This window comes from Podarcis melisellensis, assembly GCF_964234715.1.
Source record: "Podarcis melisellensis genome assembly, chromosome: W".
Lineage (NCBI taxonomy): Eukaryota > Metazoa > Chordata > Lepidosauria > Squamata > Lacertidae > Podarcis > Podarcis melisellensis.
In genome coordinates this window covers 5,889,053-5,913,037 of record NC_138535.1, presented here as the reverse complement: position 1 = coordinate 5,913,037, position 23,985 = coordinate 5,889,053, and the positions used below count along the sequence as shown (strand labels likewise).

At 42.7% G+C, this 23,985-nt stretch overlaps 1 protein-coding gene across 1 annotated transcript in view; it reads right to left on the bottom strand.

Annotated features, from left to right (window-relative positions):
• LOC309361131 (FERM and PDZ domain-containing protein 3-like) overlaps positions 1-23,769 on the bottom strand; it is a 78,836-nt gene extending 55,067 nt beyond the window's left edge. The window contains exons 1-9 of the mRNA XM_081896079.1: positions 23,739-23,769; positions 23,044-23,259; positions 22,289-22,419; positions 21,462-21,723; positions 21,241-21,343; positions 20,970-21,015; positions 20,753-20,839; positions 20,269-20,397; positions 19,474-19,605 (exon numbers count right to left, since the gene is read on the bottom strand). Of these exons, the coding sequence (XP_081752205.1) occupies positions 19,474-19,605; positions 20,269-20,397; positions 20,753-20,839; positions 20,970-21,015; positions 21,241-21,343; positions 21,462-21,723; positions 22,289-22,419; positions 23,044-23,095 (942 nt within the window). The 5' untranslated portion in view covers positions 23,096-23,259; positions 23,739-23,769. The remainder of the gene's footprint in view (positions 1-19,473; positions 19,606-20,268; positions 20,398-20,752; positions 20,840-20,969; positions 21,016-21,240; positions 21,344-21,461; positions 21,724-22,288; positions 22,420-23,043; positions 23,260-23,738) is intronic.
• Positions 23,770-23,985: the final 216 nt, after the last annotated feature.

Below are 23,985 nucleotides of genomic sequence, written 5' to 3'. Positions count from 1 at the left end.
CTGTTCCTTTGTTGTTCAGTTGCTCCCTGCTTCCACAGAGAGAGGATGTATATTTCTTTGCTGTCTGCGTAGTAAGAAATAAAGCATAGTGATGTAGCCACAAATCTCATCACTTCCCTGTGCTGGAAACTCTGCTGAACGGGAATGTTCCTGAGGCCTCATCAAAGGCTCAGCTCGTTAATTATATCGCCGGAGGCGATTCTGAAGGACTCGGCCGGAGGAAAATGAGCTTTATCAGCTTGGCCGAGCCGAGATCCCGACATGGACTTGTTCAATCAACGTTTGATTAGATTTTTGCATGTCACTATGGACCTGTTGTGTAAAATTTTGCATCGATTGAACCATTTCTTTCCTGAATTCCAAAAGTTGCTGTGCAAGCAAGTCTGTCTGTTCTCTCCCCCCCCCCCCAAATCAGGCATTTCTTCTTGAGCACTTGCCCGTCTAGTTGCAGCTGCAGCTGCGGCCTTTCTAGTTCCTGCTCCTTCCTTCCCCGCCATCTCTATATCAGTTGGTTCCCAGTATTATTTAAGCTACTCAAGGTCACTCCTGCCAGTTCCAACTCTGTAACCGTGAGATTGTTTCCCCCCTTTCAGCCTTGTTTTCCAGTTTCTCTTTCCCCTTTGTCTACCTTCTCCCTCCACACAGCAGCAAATATTACAGTCATACAATATCACAAAAAAAGAGCAAAGAGGAGGAAGAGCATCCATTAAAATTGAAAACTTAAAAAATACAGTTATAAGGGAGAAACAAAATAAAAATAAAAATTGAAAGGTCCAATAAAGAGAGATCAACACAGTACTATTCCAGTTTTATGTCTTTAAAGGCAAAGTTGCACTTGATTTGTACTTATCTGCTTGTCTTGTCCCAAACAGTGGTGATTTGCAATAGTTCCAGGAATTGTATCTCCACTTTAATCTTTACTGTAATCCCATGGCAAATTGGTTTGATGTTTAAATCACAAATATGCTGGAGTTCCAGTTGGCATGTCTTTCTTGGCAGGTGCTTATAAGGGTGCGATGAGGTTACTTTGAGAGCTAATCCAGGCTCTTTCCCACTTCCTGAGGTATCCCCTCAATAGTGCCAAGAGTTCCCTGCTAGCTCCCCCTTGTACCTCCAAACCCCCAAATTTGGAGTTTTTCCTTTCCCTTTTTTTCTTCTGCACCAATTTCCAAAAGACTGTTCAAATTCCTCCATCTATCATCTTCTTTTAATCCCAAAGGACAGCTTGATACAATGGTTTTTAACTTGTATACAAAAGAAGGGAACAGTTCCCAAAGTCAGAGCCAATTTGTATCTAAGTCTCCATGGCTGTAAGCAGTTCTTTGTCTCCCATTCACAAAACGTCTCTTGCAGAGCCAGTCCACAGAAATCAGAAGCTGACTTCCTGTTTGGCTTCTGTTTCACCAAATTAATTAATTTAAGCCCAGTTTTTTTCTTTAGTAACTTTATTTGGCTTTTACCTCTAATTGGAAGACCTGCGGCTTCTGGTGGCGGAATGTGGCTTCAGCAATAAAGTGCACTGGAACCGTGAGCGGATTCAAGCCTCTTCCCTTTCCCCCACGCGTGAAGCAGCAAGCAGGGGGGTTTCGGTGGGCGAGTTTCTCCGCTTCTGATGGACCCCTGGGATCCCCACTCTTCCGTGGGGGGGGGGGTTCAGGGGTGTACTGAGCCCTGGCGGTCACCCTCAAGCTCTATTTACCTTAAACCGTGCCGTCTCTTAAGCAGACGACACTGAGTTCATCGTCATTTCCTCCTCAGTGAACCGGAAGTGCCCTCCCAGATTTTAAATTGTATTATGAATCTGCCTGCTTGGTATGGGTCAGGGACTGGATGAGGTTGGACAAGCAAGAGGCATTAGAATTAGAAGGATATGACAATAGATTTGGCTGGCATGCATATTTATGGTGTGGGAAAGGAAAGGTTCGCAGACGTTTTTATAACCATATAATTAGGAAATCTCTAATGAGAGTATGGGAGAAATATAAAGACCTATTGGAACAAAAGACCCCTTGGTGGCTTTCACCACATGAAGCATTACTGCTCAAACTACTTGGAAAGAAAGGGAAATGGCTTACATATGTTGATTTATTAAAGGACCATGAAGGAAAATGGAAAATAAGAGACTATGACGAGATTAAAGATACTTTCAGAGTTGGTTGCATTATCAACAATTATACGAAGCATATAAGGAAGATAGCCTTAAGCATATAAGGAAGGATTCAGTTACATAAGATCTAGGTTTCAAATAGAAGTGATCGAAGGGAAAGTGAAACTATTGAAGGCCACATACAGCTTACTGCTAAAATGGGAGACAAAAGATGAAGAGGTGAAATCAGTCATGATCAAATGGGCACAAGATGTAGGTCACAACATTATGATGGAAGATTGGGAAACACTATGGAAAATTGATCTAAAATTTACAGATTGTTCTTTGTTGAAAGAGAATTATATGAAGATGATGTATAGATGGTATATGACACCAGTGCAGTTAGGGAAAATGTAGAAAACTAGTTCAAATATATGTTGGAAGTGTAAAGAAAAAGAGGGGACATTTTACTGTATGTGGTGGGATTGTAATGAAATTAATTTTTTTGGGGAAATGATATACAATGAATTGAAGAAAATGTTTCATCTAATATTTGTTTAAAAACCTGAAGCATTTCTGTTAGGGATTGTAGGAAAAGACCTGCCAAAGAAGCTGAAAAATATTTTTATGTATGCAACAACGGCAGCGACAGTCTTAATAGCACAGGGATGCAAGAATGAAGAAATCCCGACCAAAGAACTGTAGCAAGAGAAACTGATGGACTATGCAGAATTGGCAAAATTGACATATAAACTACGGGACAAGGATAACTGTGACTTTAAAGATGAATGGGAACCTTTCACAAAGTACTTAAAGATGCAACAAAGCGAATTGGACTCCTTGGCAGGTTTTGAATAAACACTCACAATTTTTTATTGATAATAACCAGTTAGACAAATCAAGGATTTATACAAATTTGTGACATGCAGAGAATAACATCTATAGAGAAACCAGAGATTGGAACTGAGGGAAGTCAAGGGGTGGGGAGGGTGGATTGTTTTATGGGAGGGAGGGGGGAAATGGGGGGAAAGTTAAGGGTGATATGTTTTAAGAGAACATGTTTTGTTCAAATTCCTAATAAAAGAACTTTTAAAAAAAAGATACTTACAGATACAAAAGAAAGAGGCGGTTTTGCCCTCCCAGACCTCAAATTATGCTATGAGGCTCCATGTCTGGTATGGATCAGGGACTGGATAAAGCTGGAAAAGCAAGAAGCATTCGATCTGGAAGGACATGACAACAGATTTGGATGGCATGCATATTTATGGTATTGGAAAAGGAAAGTACATGAAGGTTTTTATAACCATATACTTAGGAAATCATTAAAGAGAGTTTGGGAGAGATATAAAGATTTATTAGAACAGATGACCCCTTGGTGGCTTTCACCACATGAAGCTTTATTGCTCAAGCCACTTGGTAAAAAAGGAAAGTGGCTTATGTGTGCTGACTTATTAAAGGATCAAGAAGGAAAATGGAAATTAAAAGATTATTAGGGAATAAAAGACCATTTTCAGAGCTGGTTACATTATCGGCAACTCCATGAGATATACAAAGAAGACAATAAGAAAGGATTTACCGTATTTTTTGCTCTATAAGACTCACTTTTCCCTCCTAAAAAGTAAGGGGACATGTGTGTGCGTCTTATGGAGCGAATGCAGGCTGTGCAGCTATCCCAGAAGCCAGAACAGCAAGAGGGATTGCTGCTTTCACTGCACAGCGATCCCTGTTGTTGTTCTGGCTTCTGAGATTCAGAATATTTTTTTCTTGTTTTCCTCCTCCAAAAACTAGGTGCGTCTTATGGTCTGGTAATTATACAACCTCTAGATTTCAAAAGAAAGTTGTAGAAGGGAAAGTGAAGCTGCTGAAGGGTGCATATAGTATTCTGCTAGAATGGGAAACAAAAGACGAGGTGAAATCAGTCATGATTAAATGGGCACAAGATATAGGTCATAACATACTTGTCAGGGTACTGCCATGGGAACAGGGTAGGGAAGCAGAGGGGCTGTTGGGTTACAGGGGACCTTCGAGAATCTTGTGAAGCATTTCCTCTTCCTGTGGTGAGGAAAGCCACACCTCCAGTGGGGAAGAGGGGAAAGGACCAGAGGATGCTGCTGGGAGCCTCAGCACCGTTCTTGGCCAAGCCGGCCAGGAGGAAAGCACGCCCCTTCCATCGCTCACCCTGCTCAAAGGTGTAAAAGGCAAAGAAGGAAGGAAAAGGCTGAGGATGACGAAACTCTTATGTTGGGGGACGTCCCGGAAACAACCACTCCCAGATTCTGCTTGTGATTGAGGAAGCATTAACTTGTGGCTCTGCACTGTAAATAGTTTTGCACCAAAATAAAACCTGTAAAAGACAGGTCGGAGTCCTGACTGGTTACTCACGAGCAACCACCATTGCCATCTGACAGCAATTCGGGAGTCGTTGTAGTTGCTCACATTCAGAGCAGAGAGAGACACGATGAGCCACCCCAAAAAGGGAGCTGCAGGCGGAGGCGCTGGGGAAGATGAGGCGCAGAACGTAACAGCCCTGGTACAGAGGAACGTGGAGCTGGAGGCGTGCATTGCCAAGCTCGCAGCGAGGCTTGAGGAGCGCAGAGTGCAGGACCAGCAGGTCAGAACCACTCCAATTGGGAGAAAAGTGCCATCGCTGGTGAGCAAGTTTGGAGGGAACTGTGAGGAGAACATGAGCTTACAGGGTTAAACAGCTCAGAGTGTGCGTCCTGCCTACTGTGGGGCGGAGAGACTCTGCGTCACTTCCGAGAGTCTCAGTCCTTTGTTCTGTTCTAGTTTCGCTTTTGTCCAGGACAGACACGTTTGTACGATGTTCCGTGATTGTGGATAGTTTCTGCTGTAAATAAACTGCTTTTAGTTTTAGTAACTCTGCGTGAGAGCCTGATTTATGCACATCAACGCACAGAAGACAGAAGGCTTAATTTCTGACCGCTGCTAGACTCTGCTTTTGCTCAGAGCTTTGGAATGCTTTTGGAATGCCTTTGGAAGGCCGGCTGCAGCAGAAGCGCGCTGGACTTTATCTCTCTGAGCAATAAATCTTCTCAGAGGAACCCCCAGGAATACCTGGCATTTAAGACTGAGATTAAATACGCCCTGGACTTGCAAAAAAGGGAACTTGAAAGTGATGAAGAGAGGGTGGCATTTGTGGTTGGACATTTGGGAATGGGTGAGGCCCCTGATAGCAGCGGGGAATGATGCCCTTCAGGACTTAGCAAAGTTTTATCAGGCGATGGACGCAATGTTTACCAGCAAAATTCAGGGGTATGTCACTCAGCAGGAACTAGTGACACTTAAGCAAGGGTCCCTGACTGTCCGCAGCTATTGGTCAGGCTTCGCAATGCTGGTGCACAAGTTGGGCTGGGATTTTTCGTCCGAACTCATGCAAGAGAGAAAGGGAGGGATGAAGGAAAGAAGGAAGGAAAGAAAGAAAGAAGGAAGGAAGCAAAGAAGGAAGGAAGGAAGGAGAAAGTGAGAGAGGGACAAAGGAAAGATGGAACGAAGGAAAGAAGGAAGGAAGCAAGGAAGGAAGGAACAGAGGGATGAAGGAAAAAAGGAATGAAGGAAAGAAAGAGAAAGGGAGAGAGGGACAAAGGAAGGAAGGAAGAAGGAAGGAAGGAGAAAGGGAAGGTGGGACGAAGGATGGTAGGAAGAACAGAGAAAGGAAGGGAGGGAGGGAGGGAGGGAGGGAGGGAAGGAAGGACTGAGCGAGGAAGGAAGGGACAGGACAGAGAAAGGGAGGATGAAAGAAGGAAGGAAGGAAGGAAGGAAGGAAGGAAGGAAGGAAGGAAGGAAGGAAGGAAGGAAGGAAGGAAGGAAGGAAGGAAGGAAGGGGGATAGAGGGACAAAGGAAGGAATGAATGAAGGACAGAGAAAGGGAGGGAGGAAAGACAGAAAGAAGGAAGGAAGGACAGAGAAAGGGAGGGAGGGAAGGAGGGAGGGAAGAAGGACAGAGAAAGGGAGGGAGGGACGAAGGAAAGAAAGAGAGAGGGAGAGAGGGAGAGAGGGAGGAAGGAAGGAAGGAAGGAAGGAAGGAAGGAAGGAAGGAAGGAAGGAAGGAGGGGTGGGATGAAGGAATGTAGGAAGGACAGAGAAAGGGAGGGAGGAAAGAAGGAAAGAAGGAAAGAAGGAAGGAAGGAAGGAAGGAAGGAAGGAAGGAAGGAAGGAAGGAGAAAGGGAGGGTGGGACGAAGGAACATAGGAAGGAAAGAAGGAAGGAAGGAGGGAGGGAGGAAGGAAGGAAGGAGAAAGGGAGGGTGGGACGAAGAAACATAGGAAGGAAAGAAGGAAGGAAGGAGGGAGGGAGGAAAGGAAGGACTGAGAAAGGGCGGAAGGGAGGGACGAAGGAAGGAAGGAAGGAAGGAAGGAAGGAAGGAAGGAAGGGAGGACAGAATGAAGGAATGATGGAAGGAAGGAACGACGGAAGAAAGGAATGACGGACGGAAGGAACGAAAGAGAAAGGGAGGGAGGAAAGAAGGAAGGAAGGAAGGAAGGAAGGAAGGAAGGAAGGAAGGAAGGAAAGACGAAAGAAAGAAAGAAAGAAAGAAAGAAAGAAAGAAAGAAAGAAAGAAAGAAAGAAAGAGAAAGAGGGACAAAGGAAGGAAGGAAGGTAGGAAGGAGAAAGGGAGGGTGGGAAGAAGGAAGGAAGGAAGGATGGAAGGAATAAAGGGTAGAGGAAGGGGGAGGAAAGAAGGAAAGAAGCAAGCAAGGAAGAGAGAAAGGAGGGAGGGAGGGAGGGAGGGAGGGAGGATTACAAAAATTTTGCTACTGTATTGGCCAATAGGCAGAAGAAGGTCTTGTCAGAATATATTCATAAGGAGGGAGGGACGGAGGGAGGGAGGGATGAAGGCAGAGAAGACAGAGAAAGGAGGGAGGGAGGGAGGATTACAAAAATTTTACTAATATATTGGCCAATAGGCAGAAGAAGGTCATGTCAGAATATATTCATAAGGACCAGGCAGGTTTTCTGCATGGAAGACATATGAAAGATAATATTAGGAATATAGTAGATGTTTTGGAAAAGTTGGAAGCAAGAAAAAATTGTAAAGCAATGTTAATGTTTATTGATGCGGAGAATGCCTTTGACAATGTATCTTGGAGTTTCATGACACAAAATTTAGAAAGTATTGGGGTTGGTCAGGAGTTTTTAAATGGTATAAATGAACAAAAAGCTAAAATTACAGTAAATAACGTGGTATCCTTTGCTGATGACTTGGTGTTGACACTTCAAGATCCAGACTCCAGTGCAGTAAAAGTACTGGAGATGATACAGGAATTCGGATAGGTAGCAGGATTTACCGTATTTTTTGCTCTATAAGACTCACTATTTCCCTCCTAAAAAGTAAGGGGAAATGTGTGTGCGTCTTATGGAGCGAAGGCAGGCTGCGCAGCTATCCCAGAAGCCAGAACAGCAGTGATCCCTCTTGCTGTTCTGGCTTCTGAGATTCAGAATATTTTTTTTTTCTTGTTTTCCTCCTCCAAAAAGCAGGTGCGTCTTGTGGTCTGGTGCGTCTTATAGAGTGAAAAATAAGTTAAATAAGAGCAAAAACAAAGTATTAGAGAAAAATCTGGACAATGAGGAAAGGAAATTATTACAAGAAAAGACGGGCCTAGTCTTCGTGAAGAAAGTTAAATATCTGGGGGTTAATTTGTTGGTGAACAATTTGAATTTATATAAAGATAATTATGAGAAATTATGGAATGAAATTAAGAGAGATCTGGAGATTTGGTTGAATTTAAAACTGTCATTAATGGGCTGGATTTCAGTGGTCAAAGATGTTGTTTTTGTTTCAAGCCCTCCCAATTACTGATAATGAGAAATGTTTTAAAGAATGGCAGAAAGCTCTGGCAGGGGGGGAAACCCAGAGTTAAATACAAATTATTAATGGATTCAAAAGAAAGAGGGGGATTCTCCCTGCCAGATGTGAAGATTTATTTTGAAGCTGCCGCTCTTTGCTGGGTCAAGGAATGGATACAACTAGATGATGCGGATGTTTTAGACTTGGAGGGATTTGACAATGTGTTTGGATGGCATGACTATTTAAGGTATGACAAGGTAAAGGCCCATAATGTTTTTAAAAAGCATGTAATTAGAAAATCTTTATATAACGTTTGGATAAAATGCAAAGATCTCTTAGAAAGGAAAACACCCAGATGGCTTTTGCCAATGGAGGCAAAGGCCCAGAAAAAGTTAAATATGGAAACCAAGTGGTTGAGATATTCTGATCTGTTATTGGAAGATAAAGAAGGATATAAATTAAAACCATTTGATCAAATCAAAGATAAAATAAATTGGTTACATTACCACCAGATCAATGAATTTTATAAATTAGATAAGAAATTTATAAATTAGATAAGAATTTTATAAATTAGATAAGAAAAATGGTTTTGCTTTGGAAAAATCTAAGTTGGAAACGGAGTTGTTGGATTCTAAAATTTGTCTAAAATGTATAATTTACTGTTAGAATGGCATACAAAGGATGAACAAGTTAAATCTGTGATGATAGATTGGGCAAGAGACGTGGGACACAACATAATGTTTGAAGACTGGGAAAGCCTGTGGAAGAAAGCGGTCAAGTTCACTGCATGTATGGTGTGAAAGGAAAATATTGTGAAAATGATGTATAGGTGGTTCTTAATTCCTGTAAAATTAGCAAAGATATATCATAATAGTGATAATTTATGCTGGAAATGTAAAGAAAAAGAGGGTTCCTTTTATCATATGTGGTGGACCTGCCCCAAGGTGAAAGACTTCTGGGAGAAGTTTTATAATTAATTAAAAAAAATGTTGAAATATGCATTTACTAAGAAACCAGAGGCCTTTCTTCTTGGCCAGAGGCCTCTTCTTCTTGGTCTGGAATTGCCCAATAAAGATGTTAGATTGTTTTTGTATGCCACAACTGCAGCTAGAATTTTGTTAGCTAAGAATTGGAAAACACAAGAAGTCCCAACAGTGGAGGAATGACAGATGAAGATGATGGACTTTTCGGAGCTGGCTGACCTGACTGGAAGAATGCGTGATCAGAAGGAGGAGGAGTACCAGGAGGAATGGATAAAATTTAAATAATATTTAGTTAAATATGCTAAGATAACTTAATTGGAAAAACTTGCAAATACCAGATAGGCTTAGGATTTAAATATGTGAAGTTAGAGAATAATATGTTTAAAGTTAAAATGAAAAGAAAGAAAGATGTTAAGTAAGTAAGTTATTTTTTATGAGAAATTTGGTTCTGGAAAACTGTTACAATGATATACACTGAAACTCAGCCAGGGGGATGCGAGGAAGTCACTTAAGAATGTTACTAAGATTGGCGTAAGTACAGCTATGATTTATGTTTGTTTGTTTAAAAAATTTGGAAAATCAATAAAAAAAATGGGGGGGGGAAGAGAAAGGGAGGGACGAAGGAAAGAAGGAAGGAAGCAAAGAAGGAAGGAAGGGAGGAACGAAGGAAAAAAGGAAGGAAGGAAAGAAAGAAAGAAAAAAAGAAAGATAGCGAAAAGGAGAGAAGGCAAAGGAAGGAAGGAAGGAAAGAAAGAAATAGAAAGGGAGAGAGGGACAAAGGGAGGGAGGGAGGGAGGAAGGAAGGAAGGACAGAGGGAGGGGGAAAGAAGGAATGAAGGGAAGGAAGGAAGGAAGGAAGGAAGGAAGGAAGGAAGGAAGGAAGATAGGAGGGAGGGAGGAAAGGAAGGACTGAGAAAAGGAGGGAGGCAGGGACAAAGGAAGGAAGGACAGAAGGACATTGAAAGGGAGGACAGAATGAAGCAACAAAGGAAGGAAGGAACAACGGAAAGAAGGAACGATGGAAGAAAGGGAGGGAGGAAAGAAGGAAGGAAGGAAAGACAGAAAGAAAAAGAAAGGGAAAGAGAAACAAAGGGAGGGAGGGAGGGAGGGAGGGAGGAAAGAAGGAAGGAAGGAAGGGAGGGAGGGAGGAAAGAAGGAAAGAAGGAAGGAAGGAAGGAAGGAAGGAAGGGAGGAAAGAAGGAAAGAAAGAAGGAAGGAAGGAAGGAAGGAAGGAAGGAAGGAAGGAAGGAAGGAAGGAAGGAAGGAAGGAAGGAAGGAAGGAGAAAGGGAGGGTGGGACGAAGGAAGGTAGGAAGGAGGGAGGGAGGCAAGGAAGGACTGAGGAAGGGAGGAAGGGAGGGACAAAGGAAGGAAGGAAGGAAAGAGAAAGGGTGGGAGGCACAAATGAAGGAAGGACGGAATGAAGGCTGGAAGGACCGATGGGGATGGAAGGAACGACGGAAAGAAGGAAGGAAGGAGGGAGGGAGGGACTTCCGGCGAACCGTAGCCATAGGAAAGGAGCGCGAGGCTGCCCTCTGGGGGGGGGGTCTCGAACAACAAGGGGGTCTAGAGGTGTCATGAAGGCTCCGTGGACCTCGAAACCCCAAGAGGATTATCTCGGGGGACAGGTACCCGGCGGTGCTGCCGGTGCTCCCCTGTTTTTCGGACATTTTAAACCGAGTTTGAGAACAGGATTGGAGCTGCAGCACGAAAGGGAAGCAACAGACCCCGTGTTGTGAAGCCTCAGGCTCCGAGTGAAAGCGGCAAGCCTCCAACAACAATTAAGAAGCTAGGTCATAACTAAAACAACAACAGAATGAAATTAAGTTAAGGAAACCAGCGGAACAAAAGATATTATGATGTGAAAGAAGAAGGAATTCGCTTCAGCGGTAAGAGTAAACGGTGTGTAACAGAAGACTGGGAGAGGAGAGGGAGTAAGACTGTAACTGCCGAGTGGGCGTTGCGGAGAGACCTCAGATACAAAGTGTAAAAATCTGAGGCAATGGACTGATTGAAAACAGCTGAATATTTGAAAAGCGGATAGAAACATTTCTGCTCTGTCCTGGTCGGAGCGCGCTATGCCAGCGACCAAAAGGGACTGTAATTTCCACCCAGTTTAGGATAAATAAGTGAGACTTTGTTCCGAGTTATTGTACTTTGTATATATCTCTCCCGCCTAACGTGTTCAAGCTGAGACTGTTTCTCTTTATTATTTGGGGCGCTTGACTGACTGAAAGCTGAATTTGTTATTGAGAGGAGCGGATACGACGAGAGGTCTGGGAGGAGAACGTGAATCGTAAGAGAGCTTTGGAAAACAGCGGAACCTCTCGCCGCCATTACGTGCTCCATTTCCGTTCTTCTTTTAAAGCGGTACACAGCTGTAATCATCTAGGAGAAGATAACCATGGCTCCTTAAACGTTCAATCTATCGCTCCAGCAAACGGGGGGTAAACGGTTAAGTTGAAAAGAAAAGAAAAGAAGATTTAAACACAGTACCTTGGCAAGACCCTATGTTCTCTCTAGATTCTGCTGCCTTCCCGTGGTGATCTCCTGGCTTAATTTTGACCTCCCCATCTTCTCTGCTCCGGCTTCGAAACTCACCTCGTACCCCATCCCTACTTCCTGGAAAGTGTTGAGTTGGATGTTCCCCACCTCCTTTCCTTTTCCCTCTGTCTTGGTGTTTCCTATTTTATTTATTCTCTAGGACTCTAACCTTGAGATCCCTCTTCTCCCTTCATTTGCTTTCTGTGATTGTAAGCGATCTATCTAACTGGTCCCCTAGCTGCACGTGGAGAGAGACTTCTTACTGAAGAGCATCAGGGAACAACAAAGAGCTAAGAGTGTGAATGCAAATAAGGTGCCACCGTGTGGGGCCAGAAAGGAACTACATTGGAAAAACAAAGAAATTTACTAAATTACAGTTGAGCGCCCCTAGGGGTGGGAAAACTCTTTTTAGTTAATTAAGACAAATAGAAATACAAAATGAAAAAGGGGGCGGGAACGCCTGCAGAAAGGAGACCATCTAGACAAGAAAATGGGAAAGATGGGAAGGAAATTAAGGACTATGATAATTTGATGGCTGAAATAAGTAAAGAATTTAAACACAATGAACAGTATATTGAGAAAAAATTACTGGAAGTACAAGATTCATTGAATAAGAGATTAGAGGGGGTGGTGGGAGAACTAACAAGAAAAGTAAAAGATTTATCTCTAAGATCCAAAGTACTTGAAGACTCAATGAAAAGGGTTCAAAAAGATATTAAAGAAAATAGGAAAGATACGGATAGGATTAAGACAGAGGTGAAGGAGATAAATAAAATACAGGAAGAGATACTGGATAGTGTGGCGATGACTCAAATGAGACAGAAACAATCAAACCTGAAATTTAGGGGGATCCCTGAGGAACCAAACGAAAATATAAGATCTAAATTGGTTAGAGAATTGGCAGCTTGGCTAGATATGAAGGAAGAAGACATAGGATATTCAGTAGCAAATATTTTTCGGATAAAAGCAAAATCAGCCAAATCCAGAGGGAAGAAACTGCCAGGAGATGTCCTGGTCATGTTTAACTCTCTGGATATGAGAAATGAAGTACTAAAGTTAAACTACAACCAAAAACTATGTATTGAGGGAAAGCCAATTGTTATATTTAAAGAGATTCCTTCGAGATTTCTTTGTAAGAGAGATGTTTATAAAAAACTAACTAACCAGTTGAAGAAAAACGGGATCCAATATAGATGGAATTCCCGGAAGGGAATTGGAAAAATTTGCAAGAAGATATGAGAAGGAACTGGGAAGGTTGGGAGGGTGGGAGCCAGAAGGGGAGCAGACGGGGAAAGGGAGGGGTGGAGGTGAAGGAAGTGGAGAGGGAGAAGGGGAGGCAAACCTAGGAGAAGAAAAAGAAGAGGAAGAGACAGATAACAAGGAACAGTAGATTTAACTTAGATTCGACCACTTACTGATTGTATACTAAAAATGACTTTAAAAATAATCTTGTGGAATGTGAATGGGCTCAACAATAAAAATAAAAGGAACCAAATTGCTCATGTATTGCTTAAAAAGAACCTTGACATAATCTGTCTACAAGAAACTCACGTAACAAGAAAACATAAAAGAATCTTAAGTAATAAGAGATTAGGGTTGGACTTTGTAGCATCGGACAATGTCAAGAAAGGAGGAGTGGTATTATATATAAAAGAAAAAATTGATCCAAAATTAATATATAAAGACGAAGAGGGGAGAATGATAGTGGTACAGATCACCCATCAAGGAGAAAAGATAACTGTGGTTGGGATATATGCACCCAATGACAAAAAGTCAGCATTTTATTCTGAATTAGGTAACAAATTGTTAGACTGGATGGACCAACAATTGATATTGATGGGGGACTTTAATGGAGTGGTTTTCCCAAACTTGGATAGATCAACAAGAAAACAGGAAGTGAAGGAGGGAAAACTACCGAAAGCCTTCTTCAAATTAGTGGAGAATATGGGACTAATTGATGCTTGGAGATTTAAAAACCCTACTATAAAACAGTTTACCTTCTTTTCAAATCCAAATCAAAGCTGGGGGAGAATAGACCAAATCTGGATTTCGAAGGAACTGACGCAAAGAGTACTTAAGTTTGAAATTCTCCCGCAAACCTTATCTGATCATAATCCAGTATATATGGAGGTAAAAGGAAAAGATTCTAGAACATTTAGATGGAAAATGAATGAAAATCTGTTCAATGATCAAAAGATAATAAATAAAGCAAAAGAGACAATTGAGGAATATTTCAAGTGGAATTTGAATAAAGAAACATCTCTAGAAATGGTGTGGGACGCAGGGAAAGCCGTTATGAGAGGCTTCCTAATTCAGAAAAATAGCATCTTAAAAAAGAAAAAAGAGAAAAGGAAAGAAGAAATTTTAATACATCTCATGGAGAATGAAAGACAATTAACCATTAAACCAGGAGCTGAAATAATAAAACAAAATATAAAGATGCTACAGCTACAAGCTCAATTTTCCATGATAGTGAACCAGGAGATTGAATGGAGGATCAAAATGATGAAACAAAAGAACTTTGAATCTGCAAATAAGATAGGGAAATATCTGGCGTGGCAATTAAGAGAGAGGAAAAAACAAAACACGATATGTAAGATAAGGGATGGAGAGAGGATAGTGGAGGATCCAAAAGAGATAAAGAAGATATTTCAGAAATACTATAAGGAACTATACAAAAGAGAAAAAGAGATAGATAACGAGATAGAAGATTATTTAAAAAAATATCAACTGCAACAGATCACGACTGAAGAAAGAGAATATTTAAATCAGACAATTACAGAGGAAGAAATTAGGAAAGCAATAAAGAAAATGAAAATAGGAAAAGCGCCAGGGACAGATGGTATCTCGGCCAAATACTATAAAATATTAAGTGATCAACTTTCCCCAGTGCTATGTGAAGTCATGAACAATGTACTAAAAGAAGGGAGAATTCCAAATACCTGGAAAGAAGCGTATATTACCTTAATCCCTAAAAAAGATACAGATGGCTTAGAGGTGAAAAACTATAGACCGATCTCATTATTAAATAACGACTATAAACTATTCACAGATGTGTTGGCGGAAAGATTAAAAAAAGTGCTAAATAAAAGAATTCATAAAAACCAAATGGGTTTCCTCCCGGGGAGACAACTGAAAGATAATGTAAGAAACGTGATAGACATTATTGAATACCTGGACTGTTGAAGCAGGCAGCGCTGATTTTTATTAATGCCGAGAAGGCATTTGACAATGTCTACTGGCGTTTCATGAAAGAAAATTTTAAAACAATGGGAATTGGTGAAGGATTTAGAAAAGTTATTGAGGCTATTTACCAAGAGCAAAAAGCCAAACTTATAATAAATAATAATATATCGGAAGCCTTCGATATTGCTAAAGGGACCAGGCAAGGCTGTCCCTTATCCCCTTTGTTATTTATAACAGTGTTGGAAGTGTTTAATAAAAGGTTAAGGGAAACACCGGAGGTCAAAGGAATTAAGGTAGGAAGTAAGGAATTCAAAATAAAAGCATTTGCGGATGACCTGATATTAACATTGGAAGATCCAAAGAACAGTTTACAAGAAGCCCTACAGAAATTAGAAGAATTTGGAAAAGTGGCAGGTCTTAAGCTTAACAGGAATAAGACTAAAATGATAACAAAAAATATAACTAAGGAAGATATAGTAGAGCTAGAACAAAAGACGGGAATTATGGTTGCTAAGAAGGTGAAATATTTAGGAGTGTGGATCACACCAAAAAAATATAAATTTATATAAAGATAATTATGAGGCTACGTGGAAGGGTATCAAGAAAGACTTAGAAATCTGGGAGAGACTGAAACTTTCCTTCTTAGGGAGGATATCGGTTATCAAAATGAACGTTCTGCCCAGAATGTTATTTCTGTTCCAAACTATCCCAGTAATGAAAGGATTAAAACAGTGTAAAGATTGGCAAAGGATCTTGGCGAGATTTATTTGGCAGGGAAAAAGATCACGGATAAAAATGAAAATACTGGTAGATAAAAAAGAAAGAGGGTTTTTTTCTTTACCAGACCTGAGTCTATATTACGAAGCGGCTTGTTTAACGTGGGTGAAAGACTGGATAAAGCTAGAGAATACTGATATCTTGGATTTAGAGGGCTTCGATAACAAGTACGGGTGGCACTCGTACCTGTGGTACGAAAAGGTGAAAGTTCATAGAGGCTTTCTAAATCACATAATTAGAGGATCATTATTTAAAGTATGGGAAAGAAATAAGGATCTGCTGGAAAAGAAAACCCCATGGTGGATCTCACCAATAGATGTCCTAACTGTAAAAAAAATCAACATGGAGGGGGGAAAAGCCACCTACGAAGAACTTATCAATAAAACTGATCAGGGTATAAAACATAAGCCTTATGAGGAGGTAAAGAACGTACTCACGGGGTGGTTGCAATATCACCAAGTGAATGATTTGTTAAAAGATGATAAAAAGAAACTGGGATTTGAAGATAAAAAATCTAAATTTAATGTGGAAGTCATAGAAGGTAAAAATAAAACACTATCTAGGATGTATGACCTCTTACTGGATTGGTATACTAAAGACGAAGAGGTGAAGGAGGCCATGACAAAATGGGCTATAGATATCGGTCACAATATTGACTTTGTAAAGTGGCAAGAGTTGTGGAACGTAAATATGAAATTCACTGCGTGTACGGCACTAAGGGAAAACCTTTGGGAAATGATTTATAGGTGGTACCTCACGCCAGTGAAATTGGCTAAGATTTATAAACTGAAGACTAAGAAATGCTGGAAATGTGGAGAGGGGGATGGTGAGTTCTACCACATGTGGTGGACATGCAGTAAAGTAAAAGGCTTTGGGGAACTGATTTACAACGAACTTAATTTTTTAAAAAAATATACTTTCCCCAAAAAAGCCTGAAGTTTTCCTGCTAGGAATAGTCGGCAAGGAAATCAAAAAAGAGGACAAAAAATCTGTTTCTATATGCCACAACGGCCGCTAGAACTATGCTAGCTCAAAGTTGGAAAATGGAGTTAACACCTACTATAAATGACTGGCAGATCAAGATGATAAATTATGGTGATCTAGCTAGAATAACAGGAAGATTAAGAGACCAGGATGACCAGAAGTTTCATGAAAATTGGAACAAATATCTGACGTATATAAGAGACAAGTGTAGAACTTTGATGACTCTGGCAGGGTTAGAATAACTCTAACAGTGTTTGGCAAATATGTAAAGGAGATAAAACATGTGACTTTAGAAACTATCTGATACTTACCAACGAAGTGAAGGGAAGTCCGAGGCTCGGCAGAGCCCAAAATAATTGTGTAATATATATATGACTCTTGTAACGGCTATGTTATATGCAACTTATGTAATCTAGATTGTATATATGTATAATCAATGAAAAACCAATAAAAATTTATCTGGAAAAAAAAGGAAGGAGGGAGGGAGGGAGGGAGGAAAGGAAGGACTGAGAAAAGGAGGAAGGCAGGGATGAAGGAAGGCAGGATAGAGAAAGGGTGGGAGGGATAAAGGAAGGAAGGAAGGAGGAAATGAAGGACTGAGAAAGGGAGGAAGGGAGGGACGATGGAAGGAAGGAAATAGAAAGGGTGGGAGGGACAAAGGAAGGAAGGACAGAGAAAGGGAGGGAGGAAAGAAGGAACGAAGGAAGGAAGGAGGGAGGGAGGAAAGGAAGGACTGAGAAAAGGAGGAAGGCAGGGATGAAGGAAGGAAGGACGGACAAAGGAAGGAAGGAAGGTAGGAAGGAAGTAAAGAGAAAGGGAGAGAGGGTCTGGCAGGGCAAGAAGCCTCGAATAAAATTTAAGATATTAACTGATGCTAAAGAAGTAGGTGGATTTGCCCTGCCAGACCTCAAACTTTATTATGAATCAGCCGCTTTTTGCTGGCTGAGAGAATGGCTGCTTCTTGAAAATACTGATGTGTTGGACTTAGAAGGTTTCAACAATGTATTTGGTTGGCATGCATATCTGTGGTGCGATAAGGTCAAAGCACATAAAGCGTTTAAAAACCATATTATCAGAAAAGCACTGTTTAATGTTTGGATAAGATATAAGGACTTGTTAGAAAATAAAACCCCAAGATGGTTGTCACCAATGGCTCAGAAAAAGCTCAATATGGAGGCCAAATGGCCGAAATATTGGGAAATTCTGGAACAAGAGGGAGACAGATTAAAACTGCAGAGTTTTGAAAAATTAAAAAATAGAGTGCGAGACTGGCTCCATTACTACCAAATAATGGAGGCATATAATTTGGACAAAAAACTTGGCTTCCAGGTGGAAAAATCAAAATTGGAAACAGAATTGTTAGATCCCAAAGTAAAGAATTTGTCAAGAATGTATAACTTGCTGTTGAAATGCAACACTCAGGATGAAACGGTGAAATCTGCTATGATTAAATGGGCACAAGATGTTGGACACAACATTATGATGGCTGACTGGGAACAGTTATGGACCACAGGTATGAAGTTTACGGCATGTAATGCCTTAAGAGAGAATATAATGAAAATGATCTACAGGTGGTACATGACACCAGTCAAGCTTGCAAAAATTTACCATTTGCCTGATAATAAATGTTGGAAATGTAATGAGACTGAAGGTACATTCTTTCACCTTTGGTGGACATGCCCAAGGATTAAGACTTTCTGGGAGATGATTTATAATGAAATGAAAAAGGTATTTAAATATACCTTCCTGAAGAAACCAGAGGCCTTTCTCCTGGGCATGGTCGGCCAATTGGTGCCAAAGAAGGATAGAACTTTCTTTATGTATGCTACAACAGCAGCAAGAATACTTATCACAAAGCACTGGAAGACACAAGATTTACCCACCCGGGAAGAATGGCAGATGAAGTTGATGGACTACATGGAACTGGCGGAAATGACTGGCAGAATCCGAGACCAGGGAGAAGAGTCGGTGGAAGAAGATTGGAAAAAATTTAAAGACTATTTACAGAAACATTGTAAAATTAATCAATGTTAGAAGGATGCTGGAATGAAGTTATATGGCTTTAGCAGAAATGTTATAAAGAATTAAGTAAAAATAGATTGTTAATGGGCCAAAGGGGGGAAAGTAAGGTTAGATTGTGTTAAGATAAATTGTAGGACAAAAACCGAGAAAGATGGAAAGGATTTGCTGAAATAGCTAACTGAACTAGAATACAAAAAAGGGAGGTGTGAGGAGGTTAATGAAACAAGTAAATAAAAGATAAGATATGGAAATATTGGATGTGTTTTTAATTGTTTCTGTTTTTGTTTTGTTAAGATAAGTAGTGTTTTTTGTTTTCTTTTTTATGTATTGTAATGTATTGTTTTGTTTTGTTTAACTTTGTTTTTTTCTTCTTTCTGTAATCCTTAAACTCTTAATAAATATTACTTTAAAAAAAAGAGAAAGGGAGAGAGGAGCAAAGGAAAGAAGGAAAGAAGGTAGGAAGGAAGAAAGGAAGGAAGGACAGAGAAAGGGTGGGAGGGACAAAGGAAGAAACGACGGAAGGAAAGAAGGACAGAGAAAGGGAGGGAGGGAGGGAGGAAGGGAGGGAGGGAGGAAGGAAGGAAGGAAGGAAGGAAGGAAGGAAGGAAGGAAGGAAGGAAGGAAGGAAGGAAGGAAGGAAGGAAGGAAGGAAAGAAAGAAAGAAAGAAAGAAAGAAAGAGAGAGAGAGAGAGAAAGGGAGAGAAGGACAAAGGAAGGAAGGAAGGAAGGAAGGAAGGAAGGAAGGAAGGAAGGAAGGAAGGAAGGAAGGAAGGAAGGAAGGAAGGAAGGAAGGTGGAAGGAAGGAAGGAAGGAAGGAGAAAGGGTGTGTGGGGCGAAGGAAGATAGGAAGGACAGAGAAAGGGAGAAAAGAAAGAAGGAAGGAAGGAGGGAGGGAGGAAAGGAAGGACTTAGAAAAGGAGGAAGGAAGGAAGGAAGGAAGGAAGGAAGGAAGGAAGGAAGGAAGGAAGGAAGGAAGGAAGGATAGAGAAAGGGAGAGAGGGGCAAAGGAAAGAAGGAAGGAAGGAAGGATTTCAGAGCTCTGGCAGTGGGGTTTGACTAGATGACCTCTGCTCCCTCCTGACTCACGTGGGTCAAAGGCTGCTTCTCCTGGAGGAGGAGAAACTGGTTGCTCCGCTGGGGGCTGCGGTATTCCAAGACGAGGGAAAAATGCTCAATCAGCCTGAGGGAAAGGCGATCCTGGAGGGTCGTTATCACTTCCTGGTAATGGGGAGAGAATAGCATTTTTGAAAAGAAAAGGGGGGGAGACAAATCCCTTATTTACAGAAGGTTTCAGCCTTGCTGGCATCACCTTGATTCTGACAAGCAGAGGAAGGTTTTCTTTTTGGAATAGTCAATTTTTACAGTTTTATAAAAAATGACTGATTTGGTTCTACTATTAGAAATACATAGACTGATAATTATGAAATTATGGTGAGGTTTAATAAGTTAACTGTTTGTATTTGGACAACTGTTTTGCTCTACTTTATTGGCAGGAGAAAAAGTATCATTTCCTTAATAACAACTTAATTAACTCAAACAATAACATGATAGCATATGTATCTATTTTTGTTAACTGATTTGGTTAAACAATAAAAAAAAGACTGTGTCTTAGCACACATGAAAAACTTAAAACAAATCCTTCTTTCCTGATGTATTAAGAATTACGATGTATCAAGAATTAAGAATGTAACTTCAATAGAATTAAATAAATAAATAAATAAATAAATAAATTAGAATGTAAATTAAATACATTCCGTTGGACTAGAATGTAACTTAAATAGAAAATCTTTTTTCCTCCAAAAGCATTTTACAAGTCATTAACCACTAGGCACTGCTTCCCAGCCCCTCACTCTAAGCACTAGGCGCTGCTTCCCTTTCTACCTTGACAGTGGTGCGGCTGTCAAAGGTGAAGGACTTGACCTGCCCGTTTTCGAGGAAAACCTTCAGGACGTTGGGGATGAGGAGGAGGGCTTCCTTCTTCAGCATCTCCTGCGAGTGGAAAAGCAGAGGCTGGCAGACAACTACTACTACTACTACTACTACTACTACTAATAATAATAATAATCAACTACCAGACTTTTAGAAGACATCTGAAGGTAGCCCTGTTTAGGCAAGTTTTTAGGTTTGATGTTTTATTCTGTTTTTAATCACCCAGCTGGATGGGCCGAGTATAAATAAATTGTTGCTGTTGTTGTTGTTGTTGTTGTTGTTGTTGTTAATTACTTACACCTTGCCCACCAGGCTGGGCCTACCCAGCCACTCTGTGCAGCACATTAGCTATCTTGAACAAGCCTGAAGAGGCGACAGAGACATGAATAAAGGAGACAACCACATCCCCTCCATTACAGAACTTTCCAGAACTCACCGGCTCTGGCTCTGAGAAGCGCACCTTGGCAGGGTTGGACCTCAGCTTGGCCTTCTTTGCAGCGCTGATGAAGGCAGACTTGGGCGACTGGAAGGGGAGAAGGAAAAGACGGGCCTTGTGGGAGATGTTGGCCGCCTTCCAAGATCTCAGCCGAAAAAGCAGATTCCCGACTCGCCGGGGGGTGGGGGTTGAGATGGATGACCCCCGGGGTTCTCACCTGATGGGTTTTCAGCACGGTGAAGATGGTGGACTCCCTGGCACTTCTGCAGTGGAAAAGGAACAAAGGAGACATTTAGGGTTTCCTCAAGATTCCTGCCTCTCCGGGGGTTTGGACTGGACGACCCTCGGGGGTTCCAGCTCCCCAGGGTTAAAATTCCTCCAGAAAGAATCCATGGATTTGTAGAGGAGGCAGGGACCACCGCCCTTAAATTTCAGAAGGGTCACCCAGTCCGACCAGCGTATCTCAAACCCGCTTCCTCCTTCCTCACCTCACAATTTTGATGAATCTCTCACGGGCGATATCACTCACATCTTTGTCACCGATGGCCCAGATCTGGTCCCCAGGAAAGAGTTTGTCCTCCGAGGGTCCACCTGCCAAAGGAAGGGGCAGCTGGTGTCTGTCGGGGGGAGAGAGACCCTCAGTGTCTTCTAGTCCAACCCACTTCCGACTTGATGACTTGACGCTGAGATTCATCCCCAGAATCCTCACCTGCCACCACAGTATGCACTACCACAGGCCTCTCACCACCGGCCACAAACCCGAACCCTCCGTCCGGTTGGCGCTGGATCGTCACCTGTTGAAAGGCCTCGGAAGGCAGCGGTCCGTATTCCATAGCACCCCAGCTTTCCTCTGGCATCACATCTCCAGCGGCAGGAGAAGACAGGATTCCAGGATGCAGGGAGGGAAGAATCCTTTCCTCAGTCTCTAGCCTAATGCACAGAGTCTGGGATGCCAGCAAGGTTGAACCTTTCTGTACAAAAGGGATTTTTATGATTCCAAAAAGGGAAATCTAACCCCTATCCCCTATCCATAACCCCTATCTCTAACCCCTAACCCCCAACCTCATCCCTAACCCCCAACCCCTATTCCTATCCTTAACCCCTATCACTATCCCTATCCTCAGCCCCTAACCCTTTCTCTTCCCTGCTTTTGGCCTTCCTGGCCTGCAAAGTTGGCATCAATTTGCACATTGCATTTTCGCCAATCGTTCGCCAGGCCTGGCATTTTGCTTCCTTTGCCATTTTGTAATCAACTGCAATTCCATAATTGATTTCATTTTTATTTATATTTTAAACCAGAACCATTTTTTTAATTTGTCAGGACACAGCTTTTTCACAAAAGGCCCGCCAAATAATGCAAACGTAAATGTCCAGTTAAGGCACCACCTCTTTTAACATTCAAAATAGAGCTCAAAATAGAGCTTTTAAAATTATAATTCATCGTATTTTAGCCAACGATTGCAGCTTGTCTTTGGATCCAGGAAAATCTGGCAGCAGGGCCCTGATCCTGTCTCAGAGGAGGAGACCCCTACTCACTGTGGGTGGGATAGATGCCCTCCAGCCATGCCTCCTCCTTTTCTCCTGCCAGAAAGAGAGGGAGGGAGGGAGGGAAGAATTCCGCAGCTGCTGTGATTGGAATATGAAAGGAATTGGCTGCTGCCCTGTTCCTATAGGAAAGGATGAGAAGAGAGAGAAGAGAGGGATAAAGGAAGGGAGATTTGAGAAGAGAGAGGGGGGAGAGAGAGAGAGAGGAGTCCAGGGAGGAAGAGGGAGGGAAAGAGAGAAGAGAGGGACAGAGGAAGGGAGATGAAAGAGAGAGAGTGTCCAGGGAGGGAGAGGGAGGGAAAGAGAGAAGAGGAAGGGAGATTTGAGAGAGGACTGGAGAGCCAGAGAAAGAGAGGAGAGAGGTGGGGAAGGAGAGAAAGAGAGGGGGGGGGAGATGTGACCCCGGAGGGAGAGGAGAAAGAGAGAGAGAGGAGAAGGGAGGGGGGAGAGAGAGATGGGGGAAAGAGATAGAAGAAGGGAGATTTGAGAGAGGAATGGAGAGAGAAAGAGAGAGAGAGAAAGAAAGGAGAGATGGGGAAGGTGAGAAAGAGAGGGAGGCCTGAGATTCATCCTGCATCGGCATGACCTGTTTTTGACATCGACATCATCATCAACATCATCATCATCATGGCGTTCCTTTGGCCCACCAAGCTTGTAACTCCATCCAAAGTAGCATCAGCGGTCCCTTCCCGCCCTATTATTATTCTCCCCTTCTCTCCTCCCCCCATTTCATCCTTCTTCGATACCTTCCTCTCCTTCCTCGGATGTCGGGTGGTCGGTTGGAGATTCCTGGACCATTCACGGCGGCAGGGATCTCAAGAGAGAAGCCTGGAATCCAGTGAGGTGACACTAGTGGTTCCCCTAAACCCCGAGGTCCTTTTCACACGTGCTACGAGCAGCGGGTCAGACTGGATGATCCTCGGGTCCCTTCCCAGCCGACTGTTCCATTCTCCCCGCAATCGCTGGTGCAGGGGAAAGGGTCGAAATGGACTTACCCGATTGGTAGGGGGGGTCGTTTTAAGGAGATCTTCGGGGGCTATCCTGTCCCCCAACTGCCCCAATGGGGGTCCCCTGCGCCCCACAACCGTCGCCATCCGTGGCCCCCAAAAAGCACGAGGCGAGATGGAGCGCCGGGGCCGTTGCATCCCCCTTCGGGAAGACTGGGGGGGACCAGAGGGATTTGCCCGCTTGGGGGGGGACACCTGCCCCCCAAACTGCCCCCTTCGTAGCCCCCCAAGCGCATGCTTTGGGCTACGTGACCGCGCATCCTTCGGAAAACGGGGGGCAGGAAGAGGCAGGGAGCCGTTTTGGGGAGCATTAGGAGAACTTGGGGATCCCTCGACCTGCTCCATCGGGAACCCCAAAACCAGAAGGGGAGGGCGCACCCCTGGGGCGAAAGCAGCCCCCTCCCCAGTTTTTTTAGAGGGGTCGCGAGCCTTACCGGGACTCTCTGCGGCCCCCCGAAACCGGGGCGGGAAGACGAGGGGGGTGGACAGCTCCGGCCGCGCCGGCGCACTCGCGGAGCTCGTCGTCACTGCAGCAGACGGGAAGGGAGGGGGGAAGCGAAGAGGGAAGGGGCGCCCTAAAAGTCATCCAGACTGACCCCCCTGCGAGGCGGGAAACGGAGCGCAGGATCCTTGAATGGGGGAGCTAAAAGGGAGCCCGAAATGACATCCAGGCAGACCCCC